We start from the raw sequence: 11575 nt of genomic DNA on the forward strand, positions 1-11575 counted from the left end.
GTCTCTCCCTCACTCTCACACCGTGTGTTTCTCTCGTTCATCTCTCTCTCCCTCTCTATCATTTTTTGTTCAACTGCTCAAGCGCCGCACCCACCACCGCCGACCTCAGCTAACTCCGAGCGCTGTCGCATGTTCCCTTCCTTCTCGGTGAGTCCCTGCCATCGCTGTTTTCTTTTATTCATATGTGTATGTTCATCACTAGTTTCTCTTCTTTAGGTGTATTTTTATTTACATATATATATGTACGTGTATATATATATATATATGTAAAGTTTTAACGGGTACTTTCTAGTTTTTAACCTAATATATATATATATATATAAATATATATATATATATATATAAATATATATATATATATATATATATATGTATATATATGGAAGGTTCTCTCAGTTTTAACCTAATGTTCTTCGGGTGAGAAGTCTTCATTTTTTTTTTTTGGGTTTATTTAAATGGGAATTTTGCTTTAAGTTTCAATAAATATTATATTGTGTTTTGATAATATTGTTAGTTAAAGGAAGTAAACTTATTTTTCTTAAGAGATGAATTTTTTCACGACTTACTTTATGGAATTTTAGTAACCAATGTATTCTTTTTATTTATAAAATATTGTTGGTATTTTAGATATTTTGAATATTAATTTTTATTGCTATATTTATTATAATACTTATTAGATAAATTTTCTTCTTCAATACGAATTGAGTAAGTGGATATTGATGATCTTAGAAAATGATGGTATTTTTAGGTTATGAGGATTTTTTTTTAGGTATTGAAGGATTAAAACAGGTTATTTTAGAAGTTTAGGATTAAATATCGAAATGTGTGATTAATTGAAAATTTATGAGAATTACGTGATTATTTTATAGGTGACGATTAATAATTGTTCGACATTTTGAGGAAATTCCTGAAAAGCTAAGAAGTCCAGGTAAGCGGGGTTCATATACTAGTTTTGCATAAAAGAAATGAAATGAGGTTGACTTTGAAATATTCATGTTTATTTTTGAAAAGAAATCTAAAAACGACCTCAGATGTTTGTTTTGCATATGCACAAATTCTATAAGAGAAAATATTTTTTGTCATGACTAGTGTAGACATGAGCTAGTTTTGTGCATTCTGTTTCTGAACTATACAAAAAGAGCGAATATGGAAGTCTAAAAGTTTTTTTTGCTTTGAATAAATGAAGATGTTTTGGTATCTGTTTATTTCGAACACGTGAAATGATTTGAAGCTTTTCAGTATTTTGTTTTGATATGATGTGTCATCTGAAAAACCTTGTCATGAAGTTCTGAATCTGTATCTGAATGTGATCTGTTTCCGATGATGTTCTGTTCTGTTTCTGTTAAGGCCCAGCCACGGATATAATGGTGGTTTATAACTCTACCATGGGGGTGAAACATGGTATATGACCCAGCCACGGGTATAATGGTGGTTTATAACCCTACCACGGGGTGAAACATGGAATACGGCCCAGCCACGGATATAATGGTGGTTTATAACCCTACCACGGGGGTTAAACATGGTATTTGTCCTGATGTGATGCTATGAGATGATATGACTATAATGTTTTCAGTTTGGATATGCCAATGGATTTTCTTTTTGGGAACAAGGTTGTTTTTCTGAAAATCTCGCTCTGATATTTTGTACCAAGTTTGGTTTATGCGTTCTGAAAATAATTTATGTTGTTTCTGCATTCTGAAAGTAAATGTTTTGTTCTGCTTATCAAACGTTATAAATGCTCATGTTTACATGCTAGTATATGCTCTTTGCTTGCTGAGTTGTTGATAACTCACCCCTTAATCTTCATAATATTTCAGATGACATTGATGGTTCAGCTGAGGATCAAGATTACGAGGCATTGGGTGAGATGATTTAAGTATAGTGGTTTAAGCATAGGAAGTTTTTATGAGTATTGTCGATTTTTATTAAGAAATTTTATTATGTTTTGATGACTTGGCATTTTGAAAAATTGGTTATATTGAGGAAATTAGATTGAATAGAATTTTTCTATATGATATTGGAAATTTGGAGTCTATTTTTTATATTGTTGAAAGGTGAGTTTAAGTGTTAGGAAGTAACTCTCCGACCCGTGCAGGACCAGGGCGTTACACAAATGATCTACGACACAATTTTCTGTGCCTCTTTTAATTTGATCTCCAAATCAAATTCACTCAAGAGAAGTATCCATCTTATTAATCTTGGTTTTGCCTCTTTCTTCGTCATCAAATAACGAAGAGCTGCATGATCGGAGTAAACAATGATTTTAGTACCAAGCAAATAAGGTAGAAACTTTTCTAAAGCAAAAACAACATCTAAGGAGACGTTTGGATTCGAAGATGACTTGAGATGAGCTGAGATGAATTGAGATGGATTGTGAATAGTAATGAGATGAGTTGTGAATAGTAGTGAGATTTGTGAGTTAAAATTACTGAATAGTAATGAGATGAGTTGAGATGAGCTGAGATGAGTTGAGATGAGCTGAAATGACTTATGAATCCAAACGTATCCTAAAAGTTCTTTTTCAGTAGTAGACTAATTTCTATGGGCATCATTCAAAGTCCTTGAAGCATAATAAATGGCATAAGATGCTTTTCCAATCCTTTGACCCAAAACAGCGCCTACTGCATAATCACTTGTGTCGCACATTATCTCAAAAGGAACGTTCCAATCAGGGGGCTAGATAATTGGGGTAGAAGTCAACAGTTCCTTTAGCTTATCAAATGCCTTTTTACATGCCTCATCGAGCTCAAAAGTCACATCCTTTTGTAGCAACTTGCATAGGGGTAATGCCATTTTTGAGAAGTCCTTGATGAATCTTCGGTAAAAACCTGCATGTCCAAGAAAAGAACGAACTTCCCGCACACTAGTGGGATAAGGTAAAGATTGAATAATATCAACTTTGGCTTCATCTACCTCAATTTCCATAGATGAAACAGCATGACCTAAAACTATACCTTGTTCAACCATAAAATGAAAACAAACGATCTAATTAACCTTAACTATCAAACAACCCAAGACAAGCTCTAAAGATTTAATCTAGTAGCAGCCTTAAGAATTAGAGAGATCAATGATACTAAACAACACAAGCACAAGCGGTTGCATTTAATTTCGTCGAGCGTTCTTCTTAAGATCTAATAATTTATGAAGCAGCAAATCATCAAATCTTAGTTGCTTCACAAATTAGAGGGATCAAACAATTATGAATTTGATGTCTAATCTAACAGTAGATTGCAACGAATGGTAAATTAGTAGGCCTCGTAGTAATTAAACGAGACAATCATGAAAATAGGCACATAGAAACATCTGATACTCAAAGCATAAATTGAACACTAAAAACAAATTTTATATTTAAAAAAGAAATTGTTCATTTTCGTTTTTTATAAATAATTTATTTTTTAATGCTCACGTGTTTTCTTACAGCTTTTTGAATCTTTTTAAATAAAATTTTAATTTTTTATTTAAGTTTTCCATTTTTTTGAGTTTTTGCATCGTGGATTTATGGAGGTATAGAATTAGAATATTTTAACATTTTGTAGTTTAGGGGGGTTATTTTGCTTTGCTTGAACATTAATTATAAACTATCAAATGCTCAAATCTGTAATAATGGAGTTTTTTTTTTTTAAAAAAAAAAACTTTAATTAGTAAAAGGATTAATTGTCTTCTAAAACTATTTTGTTATTCGGAATTTTGATATTTCTATTGTTTATTTTTATCATGTAAAATCTATAAAGTTGACCTTTCTAAAAAGTTGTGTATCTATCATGCATGCCGGTGAGAGTAACAAGAAGCTGGGGACAGTTCGCTGCTGCCACCTTCACCGCGTATGAATATGCATGGGTCCTTAATTTATAGTTTTTAATGAGACGCGCACAGCCCAATTCTGGAGAAACGACGATACTATTACCATTGAGTTTCTTAGAAATGCCAACGCGCGCGAGCGATAAATGATCATCATGTATCACAAGATTTATATAAAGGTTTTACAGCATTTCTTCGTGACTAACATGTAGAGAAAAACAAAAGATCAAAGAAATCACGATGGCACCACGAGACAGGTTGGCTCGGCTAGGATCCATAACTGCCAGTTTGATGGTTGCGTGGGCTATGTTTCAGCGATCCTTTCTTCATGTGCTGCCAAACTTCATCTTGGAATACCCTCAAATATTGCCAAGTTTCATTTACCCTTACATCGAAATCAGGTTCAACGAGTTCAGCACAGACCATCTCGTTTTGCGGAGCGAAGCTTACTCTGCCATTGACAACTACCTTAGCTCCATTAATTCCTTTATGCACTCAAAGCGGCTGAAGGCGAACATATTTCAGAACAGCCTGTCTCTTAGTCTTAGCATGGATGACGGCGAAGAGATTGCTGATCAGCTTGAAGGGGTTAAAATATGGTGGGCTTCTGGGAAAATTAGAATTTCCAGTGCACCAATATCACTGTCTTTTCGCCCAGGATCGGAGGAGAAGAGATACTACAAACTCACTTTCCATAAACGACATCGTGATCTCATTCTCGGGCCGTACCTGAATGGCGTCCTGAAAGAGGGTAAGGCGATTAAGCTGAGAAACCGGTCACGAAAGCTTTACACCAACGCAGGCCCGTACTGGAGCCTGTGGTGTTTGAGAGCCTGTGGTGCTTTACACGAAAGCTTTACGTTTCAGACAATAGCAATGAATCCAAAGATGAAGAAAGAAATTATAGACGACCTCATCACATTCAGCAAAGCGGAAGACTTCTATGAAAGAGTTGGGAGGGCTTGGAAGCGAGGGTACCTACTTTACGGTCCCCCAGGAACCGGCAAGTCTACCATGATTGCTGCCATGGCCAATCTTCTAGGCTACGATATTTATGACCTTGAATTGACTGCGGTGAAGGATAACACCGAGCTGAGGAACTTGTTAATTCAAACTTCAAGCAAGTCTATTATTGTGATTGAGGACATTGATTGTTCACTTGATCTCACTGGTCAAAGGAGGAAGAAAAATGAGAAAGTGGAAGCAGAGAAGGATTTGATTTCGAGGCGAAAGCTAGGAAAGGAAGAAATGGATACCAGAGCCGCCAGTCAGGTTACTCTTTCTGGGCTCCTAAATTTTATTGATGGTATTTGGTCAGCTTGTGGTGGGGAAAGGCTGATTGTGTTCACGACAAATTACGTAGAGAATTTGGATCCAGCTCTGAATCGAAAAGGACGGATGGATGTGCACGTAGAGTTGTCGTACGTATTGCAGGTTTGACGCGTTCAAGGTGCTGGCTAAGAACTATCTTAATCTTGAATCTCATAGCTTGTTTCCCAAAATCAGTGTGCTGTTGGAAGAAACAAATATGGCTCCCGCTGATGTTGCGGATCATTTGATGGCCAAAGCGGTTTTGGGGGACGCGACATTTAGGTCTCGTTTGTTTTCAGAAAATATCTCATCTCATTTCATCTAATCATTACAAATTTCTTAACTTCTAATATAAAATAAAATAAACAATTCAACTTTTTTAAATTCCAAAACAAAAATAATTTTAAAAAATATATTCTAACAATATTTTATTCAACTTTTTAACTTTAATCTCAACTCATCTCTGAAAACAAATGAGCCAGTTTGTAGAGTCTGATCCATGGTCTTAAAACGGCAAAAGAAGAAGCGAGATTGAGAGCTGAGAAAGAAGCAAGAAAGATCGAACAGTTAGTTGAAGAGTAGTCATGGGGAGCCAACAATTCCGCACCCGTATGTCGTAACTCATTGTATTGTTTTGCCATTGTTTTCTCGTCCTAATGATCACCCTCTTTTATGTTACTTTCCTTTTTTTTTTCTAAAGAGTTAAGGCCACATATTCAAGAGTGACCCCTTCCCAAATTTATTAATAATAAAAACCCTCACTTGTTGCGGAGGAATACCATGATAATAAAACAAGCATATCGGAAAAAAAATACATAACAAGCAATATGCCACAAAAACACCCAAAACTCCCCAAAATAAAACTAAAAATCAACAATGATATAAAAGCCCAACGACTCAAAGACCTCTCAGATAAGGTAATGACAATTTATCTGTGCGAAGCAATCCTTTCAAATACTTTGGAACTCTCAACAAAGAACGCCAAACATAAGTCAAACCTTGAGCTCCCATTTTTGCTAAATAATCCGCCGGTGCATTTCCTTCTCGATAAATATGAGTTATGCCATAATCTCCACCTTCAAACAAACCCATAACCTCCTCCCAAAATCTTATAAATACCACACACCACAGCGCTTTTTCTGAACTCAAGATACACAAACCAAGGAATCAGATTCAATATCCACATGACACAATCCCAAAGAACGGCAATATTTTAACCCAATTAATAATGCCTTCAACTCGGCAAGATTATTGGAACCCTCCCCAAGATAACATGAAAAAGAAAGCACCATATCACCCTTAAAATTCCGAATTACTCCTCCTGCACCTAATCTCCCCGGGTTACCAAGGCTACTTCCATCAATATTTAATTTGAATCTATCACATGAGGGCTTCACCCAATAAACCACTTTAACCGGCCTCAATTTGATTTGGCTAAGCGGAATATTCAATTCTTTCAACCTCTCCTCATCAGCAAAAGCCATCTTTGTAAAACTAGACATGCTACTTAGCATTTTACTTAACCAGATACAAATAGACCTCCAAAGCACTTCCACCGAAAAACATTTGTCTTCCATCCTTGCCTTACATCGACGTTGCCACAACTTCCAAATAATAAGAGAAGGAAGAAAACCCAAAATACAACCCACCTGAGATTTATTAGACGCACGTCGAAACCAAAGAAGCACCAACTCAAACCAACGTTTATTTGGGTCGTAAGGAACACCCAAAATAGTCGAAAACCTCTTCCAAATCCCAGCAGCAATGTCACCTTCAAGAAAGACATGATTCAAATCCTCATATCTTCCCTGCAAACAGCAATTACATTTAGAAGTAATAGGAATACCAACTCTCCTCAATCTATCATCCACACTTAAACCATTATGAAAAGCCTTCCACATAAGAATGGAAATTTTTTTTTGGTATAGCTTCATGCCACACCCATTTAGCCCAAGGTATTGCTGGTGCCGTGACCCTCACACATTGCCAAGCACTTTTGGTGGAAAATAGTCCATTTTTATTATGAAGCCAAACCAATATATCTTGACAAGATTTATGAGCACCCAATAAGCTGCCAATCTCCTCCATTTTTTGTACTCCCACTAGCCTCTCTAACAAGTCAAAATCCCAGCCATTAGCAACTTTTAAATCAGCCACCATCAGTCTTGGCACATCAATTACAGGATAAGAATTAGCAAGAGGGCCTTCACTCAACCATTTATCCCACCAAAAAGAAATATTACCATCCTGCACCCTACATTTGGAATTATCCAAAACCTCCGGGATACATTTTACCACCATCTTCCAAAACCTTGAGCCTTTTTTAGGATCTAATAAAGATACATGTTTATCACCAATATATTTAGCCCGAAAAAATTTTACCCACAGATCCTCCCCAGTCAAAACCTTCCAAGCAAATTTCATATGAAGAGAAGTTTGTACCTCATCAAATTCCCGAATCCCAATTCCCCCCTCATCAGTTGGCTTACACATCAACTTCCAAGCAACCCATTTCTTCTTTTCCTTTCCATCTTTTTCCCCCCAAAAAAATGAACTCAAAAGTTTATTCAGATTCTTCAATACTCCTTTTGGCAATTGAAGAATAGACATAATATGGATTGGCATACTTGCTAACACATGCTTCAACAAAATCAACTTTCCCCCAGCCGAAAGACATTTTAATTTCCATCCCCCAAGTTTCTTCCTCACTCGGTTAAAAATAGGCTCTAAATGTAACTTCATAAGACGCCCATTAATAATAGGTGCACCAAGATAAGTAAATGGAAAAATACCTTCACAAAATCCCGTGATATTAAGCACCTCCCTCTTCCTCCCTGCAGTAGCATTTTCTGCAAAGTAGATGGCTGATTTTTCTTTACTTACCTGCTGCCCAGACCAAGACTCATAAGTCTCAATAACCTTCATCAATTCTTTCAAAGAACGCTTTCCTCCATTAGCAAAAATCACTACATCATCAGCATAAAGAAGGTGAGAAACAAGAGGCGCACCTCTTGGATGAGAAAAATTTTTAATATTGCCACATAAAAAAATTTTCTTTAATGAGCGAGAGAGCACTTCTTCCATGATGATAAAAAGATATGGTGATAATGGATCACCCTGTCGCAATCCTCGACTTCCTTGAAAAAAACCTCGACTCGTACCATTCATCATAATCGAATACCAAGGTGAAGCAATGCAATTCCTGATCAAACCACTAACAGAGGAAGAAAAACCAAAGGCTATCAAAACATGTAAAAGAAAATCCCATTCCACCCTATCATAAGCCTTAGCCTTATCCAGTTTCAAAATAATATTACCCCCCATCGCCTTTTTATTAAGCGATTGCACCATCTCCTGTGTAATACTGATATTATCAAAGATACTCCTACCTGGAATAAACGCACATTGCTCAGAAGAGATCAAAGAGGATAATAAAGGAGCAAGCCTCGCCACCAAAACCTTAGTGCAAATTTTGTAGAAGACGGAACATAAGCTAATAGGCCGAAACTTATCAAATCTGGTCGACTGATCCATTTTTGGAATAAGTACTACAAAAGAAGCAGTGTAGAATCTGGGAAGAGGAATCCCTCGAAAAAATTCTTGAACCGCCTCCACCACCTCCAAACTAACAATATCCCAACATGCTCTATAAAAACCCGACCCAAAACCATCAGGCCGTGGACTACTCTCAATAGGAATGCTGAACACTGCTTGTTTCACCTCCTCTTCTGTAGGAACCGAACATAGTCTTAGATTATCATCATCCGAAATCACAATAGAAACATAATCACTCAGCTCTGGAAGTACTACTCGAGACGACTGCCCCAAGAATTCCCGAAAATAATGCACAACACCATCATGAATTTCTTGCGGGGACTTTAGCATTAAACCATTCGGGAGCCTCATCTCCGTAATCTTTGATTGCCTCCGTTTATTCAAGAGAGCATGAAAATAACGCAAATTTTGATCTCCATGACGCCACCAACGGACTTTCGCACACTGGGCTAACCGCATTTCTTCACGATTATTCCAGGTCTGTAACTCCATTTTGGACGCCAGCAAATCACTTTCTACCTCTTCATCATAGTTCAGCTGCAAGCTCTCCTCCAGTCTCTCTATCCGATCCTCCAACTGCTTAATATGCCCACTTGTCCATCCAAAAACAGTTTTATTCCATCCTTTCAGCACAGTCTTCAATTTCTTTAATTTCACCGCAAGCTTGATGAGGCCAGTACCAACCACCGGTTGATCCCAGACCTCTCGGACGCATCTAAAAAAATCGGAATGGAGATGGACCATAATCTGCAACATTATTTACCATGGAGATAACCATAGGCGCATGGTCTGACGACGTACGAGACAAATACCTCATGAAAGAGTCCGGAAATGCTTGAACAAAATTCGGCGTAACCAACGAACGATCCAACCGAGCCCAGCTACGAGAACGCCCAGCCTGCCCATTACACCAAGAGAAACTTTTACCCAAGAATTTTAACTCTTGTAATCCACAAGAATGAATCCAAGAGTTGAACTCCTCCATCGCCAACAAGGAACGTGAACGACCACCTCTTCTTTCCACATCAGAAGCAATAATATTAAAATCCCCTGTTATTATCCAAGGTTCAATACCGTTACTCTCCTTTTCAAGATCAGCCCACAGCTCCCGCCGTTGAACATACGTACACTTAGCATAGACAAAGGAAGCTTTACATTTCATCAGACCAGTAGACACAATAACTGTAACATGTTGAGAACCGCAGCTCATCACATTCACATCTACATCATTCATCCAAAATATCCACAATTTACCGTCCCAATCCCCATTCGAGAAACCACAATCAAAACCCAACATCCTTTTTACGTCATCCAATACTTCATCACGTAGAAATGGCTCTGCTAACACAACAACTTTCGGCTTATACATACTCAAAATCTTTTTTAGCCTGCTCTTAGAAGATCTCACCCCTCTAATGTTCCAATATAATATTGGACTTATCATAAATTTAATTTAGAGGAACGGGTGATCACCCGTTTACTGCTTCGAACTTTCATTCCAATTGCCTCGCCCCTTTTCTTCCCACGTTCCTGTGTATCAGAATCAGAACAAACCTCCTTACTAGTCAAAGCGTTATCCACCAATATTTCTGTATCAGAAAAACTGGCCACCGAAGCAGCCATAGCACATTCCTCCTCTATCAACACACTATCTGTACCCTGCGCAACAAAATCTCCACCTTGTAATACTTCAGATTGATTCACAACAATAGCTAATAAATCCTCCTGCGCCACATCCACCATCCTCAATTTCATATTGTTCTCTAATCCCTGTTTATTTAATTCCTCAGGAACAGAGCACCCCACGTCATTCACAGGAAACTCCAGCTCCGTAATAACAACCGTTGGAAATTATTCAACACATTATCTTGCACTTCATGCCGAGTCCCTAACCCCACACCAGAACTCTGCACTGTCATCACCTCAGATACCACTGGCGCCATCTCTCCCAGATCAAGCAGATACCCCCTCCGAAACCTTACTTTCCGTAGGGATTTGAGGCTCCACCTCCTTAGACCTCTCCCCAGATACCATTCCATGCGAACCCTCGAACTGGAAAATAACTCCTTCCTCCTCTTCCCACAGAATAGGGTGAACATCACTAACCAGCACCAAATCACTCGAATTCTTTCCTTCCTTACATAAAGCCGCCGCTTCTTGTGACTCTGTATTCGCACCAGTTGGAACCGAGGATTCCAATTGTTTCGGCTTTTCTCTATATTCCAGACGAACATTTTTCTTCTCCTTTTCCTTCCCTGTCTTCCCTCTTTTACACGTCTTCAAATTATGCCCCTGTAATCTACACTCAGTGCAAAAAGCCGGTAAAGTTTCATAAATCACCTCCTGTCTACGACTCACAGAGCACGAAGGAGCCCCAATCCAGAATGAAGAGATCGGCGATTTCGCAGCATCTAGCTCTACACACACACTCGCCCCGTCAGTTCTGGTTGCACACCGCGTAGAGTTATCACACCGTATAAACTTCCCTATTGGTGCCGTGAGACATTTCAGGATTGATGGGTGATAAAAATTTGGAGCCAAACCGGGAAGGAAAATCCAAACAGGAACCACCGAAGGCTCTTCTTCTTCAGAAAAATCCGGAGACCAATGAAAAGGACGATAAGCCACGCCGTCAACGTCACAAACTTCCCTCGAGAAAGCCTTATTGAAATCCTCCTCCGACGTCAATCGGACAAACACATTCCGCGGCTTTCTCATAGACGAAACAACAGCCAAGCCAGACAAACCGCATCTGTTCTTAATAAACATTCTGATCGCATCCAGTGATGGTCGCTGTCTAAGAAACTTCAGGACCATTGAATATCTAAACGATTCAGCAGACTTCAATATTTCCTCCTTCGAGAACAAGAAATAGACTTCTCCCTCCATAGTTTTTGGAGCCCTTGCTGGC

At 38.2% G+C, this 11575-nt stretch overlaps 2 protein-coding genes across 2 annotated transcripts; one reads left to right on the forward strand and one right to left on the reverse strand.

Moving 5' to 3' along the window:
• The first annotated feature begins 4020 nt into the window (after positions 1–4020).
• Positions 4021–5238, forward strand: LOC108980737 (AAA-ATPase ASD, mitochondrial-like). The gene has a single exon (XM_018951737.2). The coding sequence runs from the start codon at positions 4039–4041 to the stop codon at positions 5236–5238; it is 1200 nt and encodes a 399-aa protein (XP_018807282.1). The 5' UTR covers positions 4021–4038.
• Positions 5239–6628: 1390 nt separating this feature from the next.
• LOC118349203 lies at positions 6629–10607 on the reverse strand. Its single transcript, XM_035692803.1, has 7 exons — positions 10527–10607; positions 10138–10434; positions 9477–10024; positions 8271–9379; positions 7993–8075; positions 6808–6917; positions 6629–6713 (listed from the first exon to the last, which is right to left on the reverse strand). The coding sequence occupies exons 1-7, from the start codon at positions 10605–10607 to the stop codon at positions 6629–6631; spliced, it is 2313 nt and encodes a 770-aa protein (XP_035548696.1).
• Positions 10608–11575: the final 968 nt, after the last annotated feature.

Source organism: Juglans regia, chromosome 8 (assembly GCF_001411555.2).
Source record: "Juglans regia cultivar Chandler chromosome 8, Walnut 2.0, whole genome shotgun sequence".
NCBI classification, from domain to species: domain Eukaryota; kingdom Viridiplantae; phylum Streptophyta; class Magnoliopsida; order Fagales; family Juglandaceae; genus Juglans; species Juglans regia.